General features: G+C 40.2%; 1 protein-coding gene across 5 annotated transcripts in view; it reads left to right on the top strand.

Annotated features, from left to right (window-relative positions):
- igf2bp1 (insulin-like growth factor 2 mRNA binding protein 1) overlaps nucleotides 1–23,641 on the top strand; it is a 50,642-nt gene that overhangs the window by 2,709 nt on the left and 24,292 nt on the right. The window contains exon 1 of one of the 5 annotated variants that reach the window (XM_036213379.1): nucleotides 21,324–21,434. The exons of the other annotated variants lie outside the window; for them this stretch is intronic. Coding sequence (XP_036069272.1) covers nucleotides 21,403–21,434 — 32 coding nt within the window. The 5' untranslated portion in view covers nucleotides 21,324–21,402. Of the gene's footprint in view, nucleotides 1–21,323; nucleotides 21,435–23,641 lie in introns of those variants that run through there. 5 annotated transcript variants of the gene reach the window in all.

Genomic DNA, 23,641 nt, shown 5'->3' with positions numbered 1-23,641 from the left:
TCTTTTTGTCCACACTTCCAGAATTCCTACTGTAGGTGAGTGTGGGTCAATGCCTGAACTACGGCTGTTGTTGCTTTCATTAGCGGTTCTGGTTCCCGCCTGTGTGCAAATGGAGGGTTCCTGCAGTAATTGGACCAGAGCACCGGGCTCGGGTCAAGAATCCAGAACTGTTTCTGAAATGGGAGCTGAGTGTGTGTTGCTGGTGGGGGCGTTTCAGAGCAGCCAGCCTCATAGTTGGGGGAGGGGTCGTTTCTCTTTCTGCAGAATAAAGGTTGAATCTGCTCTTTCTGCCATCATGGCTCAACACTATCAGCTTCAAGTGGGCGGGGCCAAGCCCGACCTTTGACCCCGACCATGCCTTTTGCGGGTGGGGGTGGTATGGTTGTTGCGTTATTGCGGGTGGAAAACTGAATGTTGGCGTTGATCAAGAAAGTTGGAATGTGGATGTAGACGAAGGGAAGGGCTCTGTGTGTGGAGGGGGGGCTCTTTAGAGGAAAACCGTATAGGATCCATAGTGTTGCAGAGGAGCGCCGGCTTCAAAGGGTCCAGGCAGGTTAACGCTGCCTGAAACGGAAAAACGCTCCAGAGTGTAGACGCCATTAAAGACGGGGTTTGTTGCCAGAAATATTTTCTTTACTTAAACATTTCTTAATTAAATAATGGTTCCTTTACCATCAGGGGTGTCGAACTCAATCACACAGGGGGCCAAAATCCAAAACACATCTTAGGTTGTAGACCGACATTTATTGAACACTAAAACAACACATTTAGAATTTTAAATCCGTAACTTTTTAACTTTACTATTAATAAAAACAGGCTGGAATATTATTCCAGAGTATTAATTTAACTTAAAACTTTAACCCTTTAACACCGGAGCTCCAGTGTTTATGTTCTTTGATTTACTTTACTTGCTCGCGCCGCTTTTCTCCTTCAGAAGCTACTGGAACTACGTTAAGCGTTGAAAAGTTACAGTATGTTCAAGATTTTGTGCTTAAACGTCACTTACGGTAAAGGGTTAAATAACTTTCAATATTTTACTCTCTATAAAAGCATATTTTGTCAACATTTTACAAGTTAGAAATAAGAAAAACACCAGACCATTAAAAAAAATAAAATAAGTGATCTGGAGGACCGGATTTAATTACCTGGAGGGCCGGACCCGGCCCCTGGGCCTTGACTTTGACACATTATTTTAAATGAAGCACATCCATTTTATAGCTTTTAGTGGTCTGCTGGTATGCTAAGATGTTTTATGGCTATTTTAAATTAAAAGAAGAATAACAGAGTATTTACAGTGAAACCCAACATGTGTCCTTCCTGTGAGGAACCGTGTTGGAGGTCAGACGGAGGACCTTCATGGTTTTGCTGGTCTTCTTGTGGTCCTTCACCTGCAGAGCTGTGAGGTCAGCAGATGTGAGCATGGTGGTTTCCAAGCTAAAGGAAACCGTTGTCTCCTGAACATTAGGAGCTCCTGTTGGGATTAAAAAAATGTTTTTATAATCCTTTTTTTTTTTTTTTTTTTTTTTACAGATTTTATAGGTATTTCCTTCGTCAGAATTATTTACCTTTTATAAAGTTAAAGTGAGAAAAATGCCCAAATTTATTTAATGAACAGCTAAATAAATCTGTCAGCTCTTTGGTTCTTCAATGTCAGTTTAAAACAATTATTAATTATCCAAAAAGCCAGATTGACTATTTTCTGGTTCTTCCTGGGTTTCATTTGTTCAGGCTGGTTTACATTTGAACCTTAGAAGCAGGTCAGAGGTGGTCCAGTGGTTCCTCTCCTGCTGTAATTCAGACAGAAGGTTCTGGGTTTAGGGATCTTTGGAAAATATTAAAGTGTTTGTCTTAATGTATTTGGAGTTTTCACATTAGAATTCTGAAACTTTGCAAAGGCAGTTTTGATTTTGGACCATGCCTCATTGTCATCTGTCAGTGATCCGGGTCCGGTCCACATGCTGTAGGTGATCAGAATTCCCTTTGCAGGCTTCCTGTGAACATATGCGTCTCTGTTTTAACTCGGACGGACTCCTGGTTCTGGTTCTGAAACCCCGGCGTCTCTGTGCTGGAGCCATGTTGGTGGGGGCCTGGTTTCCTGTAAACTGCGGTGGGTCAAACGTGTGAGCTGGTTCTGTGTCCCTCACGCTGGGAGCGGGCGGCTCCGGCTCTGCCTGGATTTCCTCTGTGGCTGAGCAGGGTGGGGGAGGGGCGAGTGGGTGGGGACGCGCAGAGGGGGTGTGACCAATCGTGTAGCCGCGGTGCCTGTGAGTGGTTGCTGGGCGCTGTCACGAAGCCGCCGATTGGTCCTCTCTCTCACTCCCAGCAGGCCCCGCCCCCTCAGTGGTGGTGTGTCCTTTTCTGGAACACAGCCTCCGTTTCTCCTGCTCTCCTCCGTCCCTTGGCGAACTGCCACCCTCCCCACACTGAGCCAGCATTTCCACGGAGCTCCGGCAGCGAGCGGCACCAGGAGAACTGGACTCAAGTCTGGGCTGGTTTACTGACATCCAGGATTGTGATGAACGGCAGCGATCGCTGGGCTCAGGCGGCGTGGAGGAGAACGCCGCTGTGTTCAGATTACTCCTGGACTGAATCATGACAAACCAAAGGCGGTAGAACACACCACACAACGGCGTTTTGTTGGACTAAGTTTCAGGATCTTTGGAAAGGCTTGAGGCTCATCTCTGATCTCCGGTTAATGTCGCCGTGGTCGGCTGGTTGTGGGCGGATGTCCTCCTGTTCTGTTCTCCAACAGTTCTGATGGAACAAGATGTGAAAACTTGTAGAAAGGACGGAAAGGGCTGATAAACGGGAATCCTGCTCAGCACAGATGTTTGATATTTCGTCAGTGAAGTCTTAAAGTAATCTTTTTACTCTTTACTTCCAATTATCCAGATCATTCTGGATTTGAATATGTAATATCAAATCATAGCGTGAATCTGAACACTTTGGTTTTTTCTGTAAATATGGAGAACCTAATGCATAATTCATAGTGTGTTTACTTTAAACTGTCTGTTTAATTATAATAAAATCACATAAAAATAATAAGAAACAAAGCTAATTTTCTTTGTTTAAAATGTAATAAATGTTTCACCTTTTTTTTTTTTCAAACCACTTTGGGAAGCAGTTTTTAGAACTCTTTCATTGAATGGTTGTTTTGGCTGGAGACCCGTGTTTCTGATTTCTCCAGATTTTCCTTCAGATTTACTAACAATTCCTCCATGTCTTTTTCTGAGGGACTCGGGTTTCTGCAGCTTTCTGCTGGAAGTGGGTCAAAGCTCGTCTCAGATCACTTAAACCGGTTTGGGTCCTAATTAATGTAAACACATTGAAAATTCTGGTTTAGAGGAGGTTGTTTAAAAGGTTTCCTGCAGGTCAGTGGTCTCTCTGACCCCGCCCACTTTTCTACACCCTCAACCAACCATGGAGTAGATTGAACGATTTAAAAATCTTTGTTTTGGGAAATCAAAGTGGGGTAAACAAAACAATGTCCCTGCAGACTGAAAGCTTTCATTTTCCTGCTCCTTGAAAGCATTGCTGTCGGCTGAATTTGAGTTTTTGTGAGTAAAATGGGAATTAGCCGTCTGAACATTTAAGCAGATATCGTTGCAGAGACGGATGTTCTGTTCTTCTAAACAACATAAGTCAACGTCGGGCCGATCATTTATTTTATCGTTATTAATGGCCTGATGTTATCTTGCGCTAATTTCTAACTAGTATAATTTTGACAAAATATATTTTATGGAGAGTAAAATCCTGAAAGTTATTTAAGGTTTAAGTTGATTTGTTCTGGAATAATATTCCTGCCTTTTTTATTATTCATGATTATGTTAAAAAGTTACAGTTTTCAAAAAACTGTAATTCTGCTAGCTTTTTGACTATTTTGACTACATTTTTTAGGCTATTTTGAAATTGATCTAATGTTTTAGCTACACACTAGCTGTTTTGGCTAATTTAGGCTTTTTCAGCTTTTTAGGCTAATTTAGAGTTTAGCTAATATTTTTATAGTTTAATATTTTTAGAGAGCTAATATTTCAGCTGCATGCTAGTTGTTTCAGCTAATTAGTCTTTTTTCAGTTTTTTAGGCTATTTTGAGGTTTTGCTATTTTTTTTCAGCTACATGCTAGCTGTTTTGGCTAACCTATTTTTTTGTTTATTTTTTTAGGCTAATTTGGCATTTAGCTAATATTTTATTATCTTCAGCGGCCAAATTCAGCTTACAGCATTCACACTAGCTTTATCGCAGGTGATAACACTATATATCTAGTTCATAATTATGCTAAAAAGTTATGTTTTTAAAGTTTTAGAAATGTAGTTTTAGAGTATTGAATAGATGTTTATCCTGTTCGGCCTACGATCTAAGGTGTGTTTTGGATTTTGGCCCCCTCTGTGACTGAGTTCGACACTCCTGATCTAAACGGTTCCTTCTCGTTCTAGATGTCTGACGCAGATCTCTGGTGTTTTAAGTCCGCTGGGCTCAAAGTTTTCTTCCAGAGTTGAACAAGCAGCCTGGTTCTGCTCAGTAAGCTGGAGAGGTGATGAAGAAGAACGGCGTGGGAGGAGAAATTTGGAGGAAGGAAGTGATGACAAAGAGCTATTGTTCCCGAGAGGAAGGAAAACGAGGACGGGAAGCGAGCATGGATGGATGGATGGATGGATGGATGATGGGAGAAACGGGGGCTGTCTCTTTAAGAAGCCCTCCTGGGCTCCCCTCCTCCACCCCGCCGCTCCGATTGTTCCTCTGAAGCGGCCGTCCGTCGACTGCTCTTACCCTCAACACAAACACGCCGCGCACGCGCACATCTGGGGGTGTGCGAGGCGCACACACAGGCGTGGGGGGAGGGGCGCGGCAGCAATCGGGATGAAGACAAAGAGAGGAGGGTGGAGGCTTGTTGGTTGGGGCCCGAGGGTTCCTGTGTGTGTGCACAGCCACGGCGTTCTCCTGTTCAAATTTGATCCAACAGGTTTCAGTCATGTAGAAACTCTGACGCCCCCGCGGCCTGCTCTGGCGGGTCTCGAGGGGGTCAACAGGACCCCCTCGTGCCTGGTTGCACTTCCTGTTTGTCCCGTCATCATGTTGTCTGCGTTTCCTGCTCAGTTCCCTCTCAGAAGCGCTGCTGGTTACTCTGCTACCATCTCCATGGCAACATGTTGAGCATGGCGCTGCTCCAGAAGAGGTGATGTGAACACAAACTGCTGTCTTCCACCCCTTTAGCAGGACGCAGAAATAAAACTACCAAATAAAAGGCAAACGACTGCTCATCACATGTAAGTTCTGCTGGTGGGAAAACACAAACCTGAACTCTCAAATGGATTCTTGACGACTTATTGTTGGGCTAATTCTGGGAAAATAAGTTTTAAATGAAACTGTTCTTTGTGTAAACATGTATGAACTGTAAATACAAAACTGTAAAATTAAATTATTTTAATATTTATCTTACAAGAAAAACAACTTGTATGTTTAAATGAATTATTTGGCTTCAGAATGAGTTAATAATGGGATATAACCAACACAGATAGCTATGCTTAGGGCTGGGCGAAATAAGATTCTTTAATTTTGCGATATAGATTTTTTTTCATTTCTTTTATTTTGTGCGATAATGTTATATATCATAAAATAAATCAAATAACTATATTTGTCAAATTTAAACGCTCTGTGGCTCTTAACAAAAATGTGCAAATCAGCAGGTTGTTTAGATTTAAATAATGATTTCACACTTTTAACCTAACAGGAACATGACCCCCCCCCCCATAAAAAATTAAAAAAGGGCATATATATTGCAAACTTAATTAAAAATTAAAGAAAAATCTTTAAAGTTTCAAAAGAGAAAATAATAAAAACAGAACACTAAACTGTTCGATCAGTCCCATTAAAAACAAAAAATTCTACAAATAAATGATCATGTTTTCAAGCTTCACAGAACAAACACAAAATTCCCAAACATTTGATCAAGATCCAGTGAATAAGTTGGGAACTAAAAGCCAGTTTTCAGAATTGTTCTCGTAGTTTCTCCTCACCGAGAAGGACGGTCTACGTGCAGGAATGACAGGTTAACTTAGTTAGTTTAGCAACCAGCTACTGTTTATATTTTATGACTGACTTTATGTCTTGTAAGCCCACTGAGACAACTGCATCATGATATTGGGCTATATAAATAAAACTGAAATGAATTGAATAGTTTAGACCACATGTGTCAAAGTCGAGGCCCGGGGGCCAGATCTGGCCCTCCAGGTGATTCTATCTGGCCCTCCAGATCATTTTATTTTATTGTTGTTAATGACCCGATGTTATCTTGTACTTATTTCAAAGTGGTATTATTTTGACAGAATATATTTTGACAGAATATATTTTGATGGAGAGTAAAATATTGAAAGTTATTTAAGGTTTAAATAAAGCCTTTTTTTAATCCATATTTATGTTTAAAAGTTACGGTTTTAAAATGTTAGTCTTGGTGTGTTCAATAAATGTTTCTCCTGTTCGGCCCGCGACATAAGGTGTGTTTTGGATTTTGTCCCCCTGTGTGACTGAGTTTGACCCCCCTGGTTTAGACTTGCTGCTCTGCAGGTCTGAAGTTTGTTGTTTTGCTCCAGAATTATAATTTATTTCAGTCTGAGATTGAGCATGCTTGGTGTCACCTTTTTTTGTTTTAAGAAAATGAAATGGCATAAATGTAATTTATAAATGGCATGAGCACATTTTTACTGTCATCTTAAATTCAAAAGTGTTGCGAAAACAAAGACAGATTTATGAGAGATATCCTAATTCTGCCTCCAGGTGACCACATTTTATTAAAACAAATGTCTGAAAACAAAGTTTTGCATCAGGCATCTTTTAACAGGGCGGGCTCAGAACAACATCTGACAGGTCACAGTTTTCCATGGAACACCGGCTCTGTATTGCTACAGACGCTGTTAATGTACAGTGGAGAAAACAACAGTTTTTATTAAATACGATTCAAAAGACATTGTCTTAAACACCGGTCCATGAAAATACTGTCAGACTATGAACTGGTCCTTGTTTACATAAAGGAGAAATGCGGAGCAGCACATTAGCATTAGCATTAGCATCATAGCATTAGCGTCTAACAACAGCACTGTCTCCATATCAACATCTTTTATGACTTGAGTGAAGCAGCTTTATCTTCCGGTTCTGACTGAATCCTGTTAAAATTGCAGCGTGTCCTAAATGCCACACAGGTGAAGTGACTGCAGCGGTACGGTGGGTGTTGCGGTGGGTGTGTTTGTTTACCTAGCCTGCTGACGGTACATGAGAAGACAAAAGAAATTCACCAAAAGAAGAGCTCATTAACATAACTAATTAGATGCAAGCATTTACTCGCCATGTGGGGACTAACAGTAACTTTTACTGTCAGAAGAGGAGAAAATGGTGTGTTAATTTCAGGCCTTTCAAAATAAGTCATTGCGAAAGACTTATTTGCGATTTTGATAAAGTTAATTGTTAGTTTTATCTCCCAGCCCTACCTCTACATCACCAGTTTTGCTATCGACTACTCTATGTACAGTTTTGATTACCAATGAATAAATGCAAAACTAAAAGTGCTTTGATCATTTCGGACTATTTTTCAACACAGGTGAGTTACTCCAGTGTTTTGTGCTGGAAGACCCCCCAACCCACAGCAAACTGATCTGCTCTATCAGTCAGGTGTCCAGAAACGGTGCTACTGTTAGACACTCACTCCAACAAAAATGGTGTTTTAAACTTTAATTTCAGGTCAAAACTGCGTTTGAGTATTTCTTTACTCAAATTGTGTTGGATCAGAAGAAACCGTTCGGTTTGAGAAAGCCGGGGTTTGTGACGCAGCAACTGAAATGGTGGGAAAAGTCTCCCTGTTCCACTCCAAATATGAATCTGTTAATGTCTTCCTCGTGATGCTTAAACACAAAATCTATAACAAACTGTAATTTTTGAAGCATTAACAGGATAATTCCAGTAGATTCTGAAGGAGTAGATCAAAGATCATAAAGACTGAAGCTCTGGTGTTAAAGGGTTAGAGACCACTTGGAGCGATCTTACAATGGATACAAATTGGAGCTGCCACGACCAATCGACGAATAATTGACTATTAAAATAGTCGATTAATTTAATAGTCGTTGCTTTATATTATATGAAGTCAGAGTGTAGTAAGGTTGAAAGTTATAATGACATTCTTTTAGTTTTTTGGACTATTTTGTCATTTATTAAGGTTTTTATAAGTTTATTTGTAGTTTAGCTAATATAGTTTAGCTACATGCTAGCTGTTTTGGGTAACTTAGGTTTCTTTCAGATTTTTATGGTAATTTTGCATTTAATTAATATTTTAGAGGGCTATCAGCTTCAGCCTTTTCAGCTATCAACTTCAGTGACTTCAGCTTTCAATTTCAGCATCTTCAGCTATCAGCACTAGCATCATCAGTTTAAAGGTAATAATGGTTAAGATCTGTGCTTTACATCCAGTCTGGGCATGACCCGATTAGTCAACCAATAGGAAAAAATAATCAGTGATTAGTCGACTGTTAAAATAATTTTGTTACAGCACTAATACAAATATAGTTAGTGGTGCTTTGACAACACAGTGGTGTGATTATGTGATTTTTAGAACTGTTTTTCTGTTTTAACCTCACACAATAGTTGTTACCTTGCAGGATGTTTTTAGAATAAAAAATATGATTGAGGAAAAAAAAAATCACCAGTAAGAAATCACCAGAAATGGGTATTGGTATCAAATATTTTATGTAAAAAGCTATCGGTATCACCCATCACTAGGAGGAGTCTTGAAGAGCTAACTGCTAATGCAGGGTTTCTGGCAAATTATTCCATTTCATTTAATTAGTGAAAAACTATTTACCATTGCAGAATATCAGCTCTGTGTTCATCCAGACAGGCCAGAGCCAAACGGAGCTGTCTGCTATCAGAAATCCAACAACAAGGAAACCGATCTTTATTTATTTTTGGAATAGGTTTTTTGGGACTCATTTTTCTACAATAGTAGGCATCAGTATTGTCTAAACACTGTGGTAAGTCTGCGGTTCACTGTGAAAATTCCGCCCGCTGACGTTACAAGAGACGAGCAGTTCAGAGTGGACAGACACGCCTCCACCTGAGAGCAGATTCCAGCCCAACCGACCTGAAATCCAGCTGGGTCAACTTCTACTATAAATTGTTCTTTCATTGTTTTTCACAAACACAAAGTTGAACATTTATAAGAAAAAAGAAAACCTGGAAAACAAAAGAAACAACAGAATTCCAGGAAAAATGTCAAATGGACAGCAGTGCTCCGAGGAGAGAAATTCTTATTTCTAGTTGCTGAGGTTCCAAAGGGTTAAGAATAAAAGTTTGAAATGTACAATTTTGCCTGTCACTTCATATTGTGATTACTTGCAGATAATACGGTATGTTCCGGAGTATTAAGTCGCAGTGGAGTATGAGCCGAAAGAGCAAAAACTGTCTAATCAAGAAGAAGAAAACCATATTTCAGTCGCACCTTTAGGAGAAAAGTCTGACGTTTCAGAACTGCCAAGTTGCCAAGCCCAGCATAGCTAAAGAAAATAAAAAAGAAAAATACTAATCTGGTAAGCCAAGAAAATTGTCAAAGTTTAAGAGGAAAACAATCAGATTCTCTTCCATGTTTGTTTTGGAAGACACTTCTTCTGCCGCTGTCAATAGGAAATAGTTCGGATGGAGCTCCTCTAGTGGTTGTTAGAGGAAGCAACCGCTAAAAGACGACCAGTGTTCACTGGGAAAATAACAAATATAACCCTTTAGATGTCTTTACAAAAATAAAAAAAAGTTACAAAAGTTATTCATTAAAGAGAAAAAATACATCATTTCAGGGAGAAAAGATACGTTTGTTAGGCCTTCAGCCAAAAATAGTTTTGTGTATCCATATGAGGCTAAACTGGAACATAACCAAGTTACACTTTAGACAGTCTCCAAACATAAAGGAGTTCAGGAACAAATATAGAAATATGATGAGTGATAAATATGTACAAATACTGAACAAAGATAAACTGTGATATATTTCTGAATATGATAAACATGCGGGCTGCACGGTGGCGCAGTGGTTAGCGCTCTTGCCTCACAGCGAGAAGGCCCCGGTTCAAATCCCGGCTGGGACCTTTCTGTGTGGAGTTTGCATGTTCTCCCCGTGCATGCGTGGGTTTTCACCGGGGACTCCGGCTTCCTCCCACCGTCCAAAAACATGCTTCATAGGTTCATTGGTGACTCTAAATTGTCCCTAGGTGTGAATGTGGGAGTGAATGTGTGTGATTGAGGCCCTGAGACAGACTGGAGACCTGTCCAGGGTGTACCCCGCCTTCGCCCATCAGTAGCCGGGATAGGCTCCGGCACCCCCGCGACCCCGAAAGGGAAGAAGCGGACAAGAAGATGAATGAATAAACATGAGTGGTGTAGTGATGCATTTGGACCAATACGATTGAAATGGAATCTGAGTGTTTATACGTGACAAATGAGTGTGGGACGTTCCCTGTGTATGTTTTTAGCTATATATTTCGCTGTGTAATAATTTGAGTGTGTATATGGATATCTGAATGTGTACTCGTTAGAGGAAACGAGACTATGACCGATAGTTGGTGCACTGGGTTATACATTTGTCGTGGGAAGGACATTTTTCAGTCCGTTTTAGATACTTCTAGTCTGTTTTATTTGGTCTGAAACATGATCATCCTCACTGTGGTCTATGCAGGGCGGAGGGTCACGGCTGCAGTCCGGTCAGAAGGGGTATGGTTAAACCTCCCTGTTTCCATTACCTGGGTTCTCAGAAGCCTTTCGTTGGAGCCCTTGCTGTATTTTTGCAGAGCGGCATGCTGTGAAAAGCTGCAGCTGTGGGCGGGGCTTTGGGATGCAGCGGTCCCGTCTGAACCTGTCTAAAGAAACATGGCTCCGCCTGTGCATGACTCCGTCCTTCTGTGGAGCCTGCTGCTCCGCCTGCCGCCCCTCATCTTCACTCCCAAACACTTCCAGGTCAGCTGATCTGAACAGAAGTCCCAACCTGAACGGGCGTGGTCCCCAAATCGCCTTTCTCCACCCTCAGACAGAACCAGGTCCTGTGCACATCTGGATACATGAAACAGCAGACTTTAGACTCCGCCCACATGGTTCCTCTCAGCTGATATTGTCTTGGCCATGCAGGATACCTGCATCCAAAACACATCATGAAACAGATGCTGATTGCATAACTTTAATGTCAACCACAGCTGTTTATAAATGGAAATCAAGTTTCATTTGGGGCAGTCTGAATATTAAACCATTCTAACTTGATCTTCAGTTCAAAATCTTCAAGTTTCCATTTGAAACTCACTTTATTCAAAAAGACTTTTCACTTAATTGACAAACCTGAGAACTTTCATTAATTACATTTCATTACATTTTTTTTTACTGAGTCAAAACCTCTGTTTTGGTCACTGGGGTTGTTGTGATTTCACACTTGGAGCATCAAACCACACGGCAACACCAGTTTGAACGCTGTTGCTACCACAGCCGAATGATTGTATTATTTGATTCTTAAGCTAGCGCTAGCTCACAAAACAACTGCTGCATTGTTCTAACGTTCAAATATTTTTACAGCTTGTACTTGATTGAAATTGAATTTGGAATGAAAAAAATGTTAGTTTTTTGGGGGGGGGCAGGGGCATATCTCCCAGCTCTAGCTAAACGACTATATAGTTTGGGATTATCCTGAGTTTCTTGTTTTAACGTAATTTCGACACTCCTTTTTTATGGTAAATATGACCATACCTGTTTACCTGAAGAAAACCCAATAAATGCCAGGATTTCAACAATCCAACATCTGATTGATATAAGAAAAACCATGTTTTATTAAGAATATATGTAGATGCATTTTCTTTTTTTAAATAAAATGTTCAAACGCATTACATTATCGTCTGTATTTGCTAATCTAGTGAGTATTGAGGCACATTATTATTATTATTTTTTTGGGGGGTACATTTCCAGGACAGAAAATATTGGTATTGTGAAGTCACCCTTAAAAAGATTAGCAAAAACCCCATCAGGAGGCTCTGGAGCCACATGTGACACTCAGCCCTCAGTGTTTCTGTTCTTTGATTTACTGTAACTTAGACTGTTAACATGATGATTCCAGTAGATTCTGAAGGAAAAAAATCGTTGGAAACCGCCGCTTTTCTCCTTCACCATCTACTGGAATCATCGTGTTAACAGTTGAAAAGTAACAGTATGTTAGTTTTTGTTAAAGACTGAAGGGAGGAGCTCTGCTTGAGTTGTCTGTTTCCTCAGTCGGGTTCTTGTGTGGGTTCCTCTGGTAGAACCTGAACTGATGGTGGACATTTTTCTGTATTACTTCACTTCAAAAACAATGACCACACAGGTTTGCATGTGAGCAGACGCCTGAAGTAAATCACGTCAGGAGAGCGCTCACGTTTTGATGGTTTCATCTGCTGAAGGATCCTGGAGCTTCCCGATGAAGTCACTGCAGCTCTGTTTTTCAAGGCGCTCCGCTCTCAGCCTGCTGTGTGTGTGTGGAGTGGCCAGTGGAGCTGAATTCTTGACATTTTTTCAGCAGAGCTCAGAGTGAGGCTGAGGGAACCTTTAGGACGTCCGTCTGGTTTCTCATTGGCCGGCGGCGGCTTCACGCTGCGCTCTGATTTGCTGTCGGGACGCTGTAGTTTCTGTTCCACATGTGGGTCTGTGTGGATCCTGTTCTGCTGCTCGCCGTCTGACAGACTTGGTGTCGTCATGGTCCACCTCCTTGAGGATCTTTGCGACGTTAACTCAGAACATGCTGGAGTGGTTTGGCTGTGAGGCTGGAGCCTTCATGACCTCACCTTCTCCCCCACACAAAACAGCGTCCACCAGCGGCATGTTGGGTAATCCACAGGTAGAAGCTCTTTGCTTCAGTCGAGTTGTAACCAGTCCACACTACGGCTGCCTCGATTAGGCGACTAATCGACTATTAAAATAGTCACGACTTGATTTTTAATCAATTTTACTACAAAATGTTAAGAAATTTAGGTCAACTTCAGAGCTCTTTTATAGTTCTTTAACAACACTTCCAGTCTTTTAGCAAAAATGTAACATTTTGCAAATAGCTTTTGCCTTTTCAACAAATCCCTTCAGCAAATAAAGTGAATTGTGTCACCATTTTCAGCAAAAAGCTTCAGTATCTTCAGCAACTACTTTCTAGTTTAATAACCTATTATCTTAATTGTCTTTATTTTTAGTTAATTTAAAGCTAATGATGTGTGTTTTACATCAACTTTTGCACATCGACTAATCTAAAAAAAATAATATATGATTAGTCGACTATTAAAATAATGGTTTGTGGCAGCACTAGTCCACACACAGATGAAGAGCAGGCTGAGAGCTGAGGAAAAAGCTGCTTTGAGATTGAATAAATACCTTAAAATAAAAAACTTACAACTGCACTGCAAATAGTGTGTCTAAAACTAGGAAGAAACTCACTAGAAAGTAGTAAATGATCTGTCCATGCAGCATTTGGACTAAACCTGATAAGAAATCAGAATCTAGAAACATGGAGTTCCACACAAGCACTAAGAAAGAAAATAAGATTAAATGTTCAAACCTCTAATTGAATGTCATACAGCCCAATAAAATAAATATTTCTTTTGCTAGTTTTAAGAAAAAGGTTTGCGTTTTCGAGTTCTTATAAAACTAATTGTAGTTATTTTAATTAAAGAGACAATAATTAGTGTAATAAGTGGAAATGACCGTTTTAGAACAAACTGTGAATCTTAGTACAAGTTGGTTCATCTTCATAAATCCTCATCAAGTCTAAAACTACCACAGATTCTTTGAGCATAAATCTACATTTATTAACACGTATTTAACTTTAAAATAACCAATTATACCATTATTTTTTGTCAAATCAAGTTTTCTATTGTCCAGAGTTTGGAGCAAAAGGATTTTGACTCATTTAAAAAATCATTTCTTTATTTCTAGATTGCAGCTCTAATGAGACAAAACCTCCTCTGTGCTGATTTAGAGAAAAGCTTGTGAAGGTTTAGAGAAAAGATAAACGAAACCACTTCAAACCTGGTAAATTATGTTGTCTTAGAAATGCTTGAAGTCTTTACGATGATCAAATAGTTTGCTGTGAAGTTCAAGTACATTATTTTACTATTTTATTTTCCTTGAGTCAAATAATAATTTAGACCAAAGGAAACATTCTTCCTCCTTCTGTAGCAGCTTTTTTCTGCTAAAATAATTTGAAACATTTTTGTTTTAAATCTTTTTTCTGTAAATAGATGTATTCTGCGAAAACAAACAAACAAAAAATGCCCGGGATCATTTGTGTAAGCTTTTTTTTAAATCTAAATGTTTATGAAAATATAAATTCTTCTTTCTTTTAATAAAGTCAATAAAACAGTTTCTGCTATTTTTGATCCTCATTCTGTTCATTAAATAATGTTTATGTCAAACTACAAACTTTAAATATACATGTTTTATTCCTTCTTTAAGCTTCAAACCAATCATATATCCATCAAGTTTCTTTTCTTCTTTTCATTTTCTGTTCAAGCTGTTAAAGTTTCTTTTTCCATTTCAGTTTGGCAAAAAAATCAAACAAGATTTTAAATTTTTTTTAATTAATTAAAAACCAAATACCGTTTTTTTTAATGAAATAGAAAGCTCAATTAAAATTTTAAAAATCAGTTTTTGAGTACAGCATTTTTTAATCTACATTCTTAAAATACCTGAATAAAAAATATTTTCTTCTAAATGAATAATTTTCATATTTAAAACCCTTCCTCAAATATTAATCGATTTTGCACATTTAAGTTTTATTTTTCGTTTTTTTAATCAGAATAAATCCCTCCTGGGGGCTCTTTGATCCTGAAAGCCTTGGGTCCCAACCAAATAGACTTTTTTGTCTTTTAGTGGTGAAGTTTTTAGTCGAATTGCAAAATCTTGTGTGTTTTCTTACTATTTTTTCCATGCAGGAGCTCATTACATAGAAAGTTCTGGCTTGGGGGCGGGGCCGTTGGGTCTGAGCAGCCCCGCCCCTCCCTTTTGCTGAGAGCTCTGTTTGCGCGCGGGCTAATACCTTCAAGCTAGCATTAGCGGCGCAAAAATACCGTCGAACTGTATTGGATGAATCCAGGCGTGCAGTTCTGGGCTAGAGGCCGGATCAGATGAGCTTTGAAGCCTCATCGTTTCTCGCACACCTTACCGTGACACGCCCATTTCAGTAAGTGCGTCATCAGTCTGAGCTTTTACTAGCGTCGGTTTAAAGATCCAACACGATTTGAGTTAAGAAATTCGCAGAAAACGCATTTTTAGTTTAAAATGATTTCATACAGGTTCTCTGGTGTGATGTAAAACACTAAAAGAACACGTTAAAAACACAAACATTGTGATTTTCATTGGAGTGGAAGACATCTTTAATGAGAGAAGGCGGTACTTGGGGGGGCGTGTCTACGCGGCTCTGGATGAACAGAAGCTGTTCTTGCCTCACTGATGGAAAGCTTTATTCACTAAAGCTTTTCACTGCTGCAGATCAGAGATGTCCAGTTTTCAAAGGCTGTGTGAGAGCCAACAGTCAGCCTGACCTTCTTTGATCCATTTTAATTGCAATCATTTCAGTAGAATTACGTACCTGACATATCTTCACATAGAAAGCAAATATATGTTTTTACCCAGACTACTGTCATTTTTTTTTTGCACGTTCATTCCCAGTTGGCTTGTTGTTACTGTTGGACTGTCTTGTATTGTAGTTGATTTTGAATTTCTTTAAAAAAACAAAAAACAAGTATTTTTTCATTTAGGCAGAGTATTTCACAGAAAAAAAAGCGGCGCTCGTTTTTCACCTTTTTTTGTACAGTCAGCTGTCACATTAGAGAGGAAAGTAAACATAGTTAAGCACTAATAACACAAATGTATGCATTTATTTTCATTTTTTGTTTAGTTGACCGAAACATAATCAGTTTTAACGTTTCTTTCAGCTCAAGCTGCTCGTGATGTTGGAGTTTTCTTCAAGAAATGTGAAACTGTTCCTCTGTTGCAGTTGCTGATTCTCCAAATGTTCAACAAATAAATACATATATTTTCTTTACTAATAATATGATACATTTTTATGTTTTTGAAAGTTTTATTACAAAAATAATAGGAAAAAAGTGACATTTTTAATGTTGATTTGAAGAAAAAATTAGAATAAAATGTAAAAGATTAAAACTTTATTATAAAGTGTGGAATGTGGTCTGAGTCTTGTCACTCAGAACGCTGTTTTTCGGGTTCTGTGTTTGTGATTTGAGTGAGGATGGAGTCCACCTTACTCTTTTGTTTTTGAAGTCTCACTCCAACAAACTTTTGGTCTCTTTTCAGTGTTCCCAGTCGTCTTTTCATTATGATGATGCTGTTTTTAGACAAAATGTAAAAAATTGGACGTAGTTTCTGCAGAGCAGCAGGATCCATGTTCCAGCTCAGACGAGGAAAACAAAGACGTTCGTGGATATATTTGTCTGTAAGTAGATGATAAGAATGGAGCAGAGCAGGGAGACTGTGGCCTCACCCAGAGTATTTTCTATGTCACAACTATACACTTTTTACAACTGTACTTTTTTTATTTACTCCTGACTCAACTATTTAAGAAAACTATAATAGAAAGTAAATGAATGCACTTTTATGCTTATTTTTCTTCATATATGTCCTCTATCAACAGATAAATGCTTCAAGAACACGTCAACACTAACAGCTCCAGTGTTGATGTTTGTGTTGTGCGGCTCGCGCTGCTTTTCTCCTTCAGAATCTGCTGGAATTATCATGTTAACGGTTGAAAGGTTACGGTACGTTAAGGATTTTGTATTTAAATGTCTCCGACGACGCCTCAGGGGCTAAAGGGTTCAGGACCCAATCCAATGATAATGATGTTTTTGGTGTCTGTAACATGTTCTTGAAGCATTTTTCTGATGATGGAAGACATTTATAAATACAATAAGTTTAGATTGAAACTGTATTTCTGAGAATTTCTGTATTCAAATGTGAACCAGGAGCAGATTAAAAAAATATAGTCTGAAAAAGCCTGTTGCATTGACATAGACATCTGCTCCATTCTGATCATCCACCTACAGTCAAACAGATCCATGAACGTCTTTGTTTTCCTGGTCTGAGCTGGAATCCGGATCAAAACTGTACGGCTGGATAGTTCTGATATTGGTCGCTATTTTTGTTGCACTGCTAAGGTTAGGTTGGGAGTGTGAGGGCTGGAAGGCATGATGGGAAGTGGAGGAAAGCCAATAGCTTTTAGATTTTGTACTAAAACAGCATCATCATAGTTAAAAACACTGGGACACTTTGGAAACAGATCAAAAGATGATCGCAGTGGGACTTGAATATGTTTGGGCTCAAATCGATGCGTTTCATCATGTGTGTGCGTGATGCAGGAAGAATGTCGCCTTGAGTTGTCCGGCTGTAGTTCAAACATGGAATGTTGGGAAATGCGGTGTTCTTGAGCTGTGGTCGGCATGTGGTCAGCTCTGTGAACCCCCACCACGGAGAAGAGCAGATTCCACTCCATCCTGGTGTCTGAGCAGCTCAGTGCAGTCTGCTGCGGGGGTGTTTGGAAGGTCTTGCCGTCACCTTCATCCGAGCGCTCGTCTTCGTGTCGGCCCCCCCATGACTCCGCCGAGGAGTCAAAATGGAGGCCAAGCCTGCTGGTCACATGTCTGCTCACAGGCATGTGCTCTGAGTGTGTGCACGAGCAAACATGCATGAGGAGAAGCCCCCTCCCCCAGCAGGAAAGTGTGTCACTTCTCCCTCCCCCTCTGAAGGGGGTGTGCCGTATCACAGCCTGGCTGTGTGAGGGGGTCTGCAGCAGTGGTGACGCTGGTCAGGAGCCTTCAGGAAAACCCTGTGTGGGTGTTCCACTGTGGAGCTATTTTGGGGCGTATAAATATTTGAAACCCAAATAAAACACTTTGAAAAAAGTATTTGTGATTGGTCCAAAAAAATGTAAAATGTCCGAAACTTTTTGCTATTCTAAAATAAACGTCATTATTTTCAGCTTTAAATGTTCTGTTTTTTAGGTTTTGAATCTGAAAATTTCAGTTTCAAAATTTTTGGCCCTGTTGGGCGGGGCTAACATGAAGGACCAATTGAAATTGATGAGCTTCAGTCCCGGTGCGTTCACTGACTCTGATCATTACTTTCTGACCGAAATGACCACAGTTCTCAAAGTCGGTGAATTCACAAGGACTGAAGTTACCACCCTCTTCGGTTTTGATTGGTCCTTCGTGTTAGCCCCGCCCCAATGCCCCACTACGGGCCAAAAGTTTGGAAACTGAAATTTTCAGATTAAAAAAATAAGTTGAAAGTGAAATAAATATTTAAAACTGAAAAAAAGGTTGGAAATTTATTTATTTATTTTTTTTTAGTTTTGTAACCTAAAACCGGAATATTTGAAGCTGAAAATAATACGTTTATTTTAGAATAACAAAAGGTTTTGGACATCTTCCTTTTTTTGGGTCAAACACCAATATTTTTTTCAAAATGTCTTATTTGGGTTTCAAATATTTATGGCCCCGATTTGGCTCCATATTCCACCTGGAGCGCACATCCCATCAGTGGGGGCTGACCAGTCCTCCCAAGTCTCCCCTCCTCTGAAATCATGCCTCCTTTCTACGCGTTGGTCTGCAGCTGATTGTAGACGGAACACTTTACAGGAGGAGAGGAGCTCCTGGTATTTGGTCAATCTGGGGATGCAGCTATTCACTTTCCCCACTGTTTCATGCAGACCTTTGGGACACCTCTCTGCTTCACTTGGATATGATTTGAGTTTTACAAAACCAAAAGCTGCAGAAAGGGTTTTTTTTTTTCTTTTTCTAATTTAGTAATTTAGCAATAAAGAAAAAGCTTTCACTTTCTCATACTAAGTCTGTTGTAATAAAACACATTCTTAAATTTAGCGTAACACCTGTGTTTGACAGTTTCATGGTAAATATACAATAAAAAATGCAACTTCTCCACACTTCAGTTCAGTCTGGTAACACACAGTTCATCGGAGCATTACACACTCAAATGTAATAGTGACACATTCTCTAAAATTATTTTAATCATTTCTATTAAATAGTCAATGTTTTGTTATGCTGTTTGATATATATATATATATATACATATATATATATATCAAACTTTGACCAAGGTGAAATAAACTTATTCAAGTTAAATTTAAAAGTATGTTTTGTTTCATAATTGTAAAAAATATTTCTCATTGCTTAAAAAGCACTTGATGATTTATTTTTAGGTATTTTTGAAAATTTGGAATTTAGTAAAGATTAAAACATTTTCATATGACTTTCATTTTCATGTTTTTCTATAATTGTTTTAAACATTTTTTAAATAAAAACAAAAAGTTATTTACCAAATGTAATTTTTTTTCTATGAAAAAAATGTTTTTTTTCTATTGTCCATGTCAAGTTTATTTTAGGAATCACAGCTAATGAATTATCTGGACATTTTACTTAAAAACACGAGCATACAGCGGCAGTGAACAATGATTTTCAGCTTTTTCTCGTCTTTTTAGAGGACTTTTCTCTTTCTCTCCTGCTTTCACGGAGTCTCAGCTGAACACGTGAGAACTGCAGGCGTGTGCAGCTTTGTCTTCATGTGTGGAAATTTCCACACGTCTCTAAGCCGTTTCAGTCAAAAGTCTAAATCATATTTTAAATGTTTTTGCACATATTTTCGCTTTACCTGATTATGTTCTGCATTCCTTTATTGAATAAATCAAGAAATTATTCATTAGATGTTTTTTATTATTATTAGGTCCCTGTATGATGTAAACGAATGCAGAAAAGTCTCTTTGTTTCAGTTTTAAAGTAAAGATGTTCAGAGAATCAGAGGGGCAGCTCCGTGGACCCCCGGAACCCTCCGCGGCGGTGGTTCGGTCCGCCGTGCTGGAGGAGCCGCGCGCTCGTCCAGCGCCGCGGCCCTCTGCTGTTCAAACAGCGCAGCCGCAGCGCTGCTCGCTGATTGGCTGCAGATGTGGGCAGAAGAGACGGGCCCCTCCGCTCGCCGCGCCTCCATTGGCTGCCGCTGCCCCCACCCCCTTCCACACCGACTGCTCTGGGAGCGAGGACATGACGTCACTCCTCCATTCAGTCAAACACACGCGCACGGTCTGGCGCGGCCCAGACAGGAAGTCCCTCCCCTCCGCGCTCAGGAGGAGCTTCCCCCGTGCTCGTCGTCCTCGTACGGAGCTGCAGAGCGCTGCCGTGGTGGGTCATCGCTCTGAAGGTGCAGCACAGTTCTGGAGCTGAACAGATCCACTCAGCCCTGAAGTTCACGAGGCTCCGAGGAGTTTAGTCCTGACCCAAATGAATCCAATGACTTCCATTTAGCGTCAAAAACGCAGAATTGATTTCACTCAGTGAAATGATTTGTTTGTGATGCAGGTACAGTTTGAACAGTATTGTTGAGTGCACAGAAAAAATAAAACCCTGTTTGGGCAGATTTAGATTAGCTGCTTTGTGGTGGAAGAAACAAAAACAAGCTTGTAGTCGTCTAAAATGTATTTTTATCATTAATTAAAATATTGCTCCTCCAACCAAAATGGTTTATAAACTCTATATCTCGGTAAACGAGACGTTCTGTGTGCTGATAAATCTGAACTTGTATTATGGGAGCAGCTGAGGAGATTAAATCAGTTATAGTATTGTGGATTTAGTCTTTCCTTGAGTTTACATTTTCAAACTAAATTTTCTGACGATGTGTTCTTTATTTCTAACACGAAACTGACGTCTCCAAAATAGAAATTCATCCAAACAAGTTTCTTCCCTTTAAAACACATTTACAGTAGTAAAGTAAGACGAAATAGTTTAGAAAGGAAGATGGATTCTTTTTCCTGGTGTTTTTGTTGCTAAATTTTGATCAGGTTTAATGTGTGCGTGTCATGCGTGAAGGACCTCTTGGGTCATCAACCCGTTTACTTCCTGGTCTTTGGCATTTCCCCCCAGTTGTTTTCCTCTGGGTTTTCAGACAGTGTTTCTGTCTTTAGTTCCCCCCGCGCGGCTGACTCGGTTCTCCCCAGCCTCTCTATTTTTGTCTCAATCGGCCATTGAAAAACTCGTGCGGTTTCTCTAAATCTCGGCGCGCAGACTCGGGTCTCCCGCACGCTTTCCTCTTCGACTGTCCAAACAGAAGCGCGCGCCCGAGGACTTGGGCTTTCCGCGTGCACAGTTGCTCGCGGAGTCATCGCCAATGGTTCGGCTTTAATCCGCTCGCTATGAGCGTGCGCACGTATTGGGATCTACACCTCTTCTCCTGTTTACGTGAAAACTCCTAACTTCACTATCTCTGACTACTTTACGTCTTATCTCTGGTTACACTGCTACAGCCTTTCATGCGCGGCCACGCGGCACAACCGACAAGACAGCAGCTGCAGAAGAGGGCAGGTGGCTATGATGACGTCCTCCTTCAATCAGCCAATGAGGTCTTCAAAAGCGCGCGTGCTGTGTCTCACGTGACTCCTTGTTCATTGTAGTAAATGGGCGTTGTCTGCTCTAACATGGCTGCTCACATGGACGCAGGCGGTTGAGCCTTAATGGCGTCAAGCGACACCAGTTTCAGCCTGAAAACACCGCTCGTTTTTGTTCACCCAATGTCCACTTACGCCGCAGGTTCTTAGAATGAACAACTTTGCCACAAATGACTCATTTTTGATCCAAAATGGCACTTTAACTAACTACCGCCTAGGGTTTTAGTGGCTCTTGGCGGCCTTAAGCCCCAGACCGGATCTAACCGCCTCGCGGGTGCTCTTGGTTTGTTTTAAATTATAATAACGTCATTAATGTTTGTATCTGCTGTGGCGTCGAGATTCTGTGTTTTTGTTTTCCTAATAAGACATTTGCAGCCTTCCCGCCGCGCGACCACAGTATACGGCGAGGCGGGCGGATCACTGCCGGGAGAAGAGCACGTTCGGACGGCAGACGCCTCAGATTTTCACGTTTTAATCGTTTTTACTGTCCCGAAACCGACAGCTGCACCAGACACACCGGCCGGGGTCATTCTGAGCAGAGCTCGGGCCCGGTTCCCACAGTCAGTGCGCGAGCGGGGCGTCGAAACCATCACTTCGACTTTTAGACATCTTTTTAACATGTTTTTCCGCACGGACGATGGTGAGGCGGGAAGCACGAGGCCTCACAGCACAGCGCCCGTGCGTTTTTGAGCTCCCGCTTCAGTCTGAAAGCCGCGAGGCCGACTTGGTCCTCCCCCGTTTCAAAATGGAGACCCTCGTTTCTCCAAAATGGAGGCTGGTCTCAGCGCCCGCCTGCACGGTGGAGGGGTCACGATGGAGAACGGAGCCCGCACTTTGACCCGCATCGGTGTTTGTGCCCCCCCGCCCTAACGAGCTCCAGACCGGCTGCCCCCCTCCAAACGATCCGGAGTCAGCAGTGGGTCGGAAAAACAGCGAGGATAGATATGTTTTTACAAAAGAATAGGATCTACCAGATAAAACAGTGTGAGGACATTGAAAACACATTTAACGTTTAAATTATGCTTTAGTGCCTAGTATGGAAAATTTATTTAGAAACTTAACACGTTTTTTTATTTCAGAAAAATACTGGTTTGATATTTTACATTTTTTGCAAGATCTTCTAAGGATATTTCTTGTATGTGTTTGTTCTATTTTGCCACAGATGTTGCCTAAGTGCTGATCATACATTTTGATTGATTTATTTTTTTGTGCTTTGTTTTCAACACTAAATTACATATAAATATGATTAGGAATCTGAATTTTTAGCAGAAGAGTTTAAAGTGAAAAATGTTAGTTTTAGAAAATTATTTCAAATTTTTAAGGGAATTTTGCTTTTCTTTTTAAATGTCCTGTGAATAACCCCCCAAAAATAATCATATGAACATTTGAAAAAAGATCTTGCCATTTTGACAAACATTAACACTTTAAATTTGAATTTATTTATTTTTGACTTAACTGTAGTTAAGTTAAATACTTTTATTTACCAAGGAAGCAGAATTATTTTCAGCAGATTTTCTCATTACATTTGAAAAACATGTAAAAATATGTAACAATTTAAAAAGTGATAATAACGTTTATTAAAATCAACTCTAAGAAAAATGTATTCTGTACATTTTCAATTCATCCTTTACACATTTAACCACGGTATATGGACCCAATAGAACAAAAACAGATCCAGAGTTCTATACTCCAGTCCCTTTGACTTCCAGAGAAGTTGATTCTTTTTTCACCTGATGCTTATGCGCAGACTAATAGTTCATCATGTATTTGTGCTTTGCATTGAGAGCCACTGGGGTTGGTTCTTTTGCATAAGCTGGTTCTGCTGCATGGTTCTTATTGGGTCAGGACATGATGGATGCTGAGATGAAGGGAAGCGATGGTCCTGCTCCTCCTCCTGGTCTTCATCTTGCTCTTCGTGTCCGTGTTTCTATTTAAAGATGTCCTGCAGCTGAGGGAAGAACAGGAAAACCCAGCTGAAGTGAAGGAAGGTGTTGGTGGCAGAAAAGTCAATAATTCCATGCTGGATGAAGTTTTCCAGGCTCCTCTGTAAACACGAGTAGATTTTCTTCTGGTTCACCTGTTGAAAACTGGGGATTGCTATAGTTTCAGAGTAGCTTCTGATATGTTGGCTCCTCCGTTTTTCTGCGTTTTTTTTTTTTTTT

The sequence above is a fragment of the Oryzias melastigma genome, linkage group LG8, assembly GCF_002922805.2.
Source record: "Oryzias melastigma strain HK-1 linkage group LG8, ASM292280v2, whole genome shotgun sequence".
In the NCBI taxonomy this organism is placed as follows: domain Eukaryota; kingdom Metazoa; phylum Chordata; class Actinopteri; order Beloniformes; family Adrianichthyidae; genus Oryzias; species Oryzias melastigma.
Note: the sequence above shows the minus strand (reverse complement) of the source record. Positions and strands in the feature narration are given on the sequence as shown.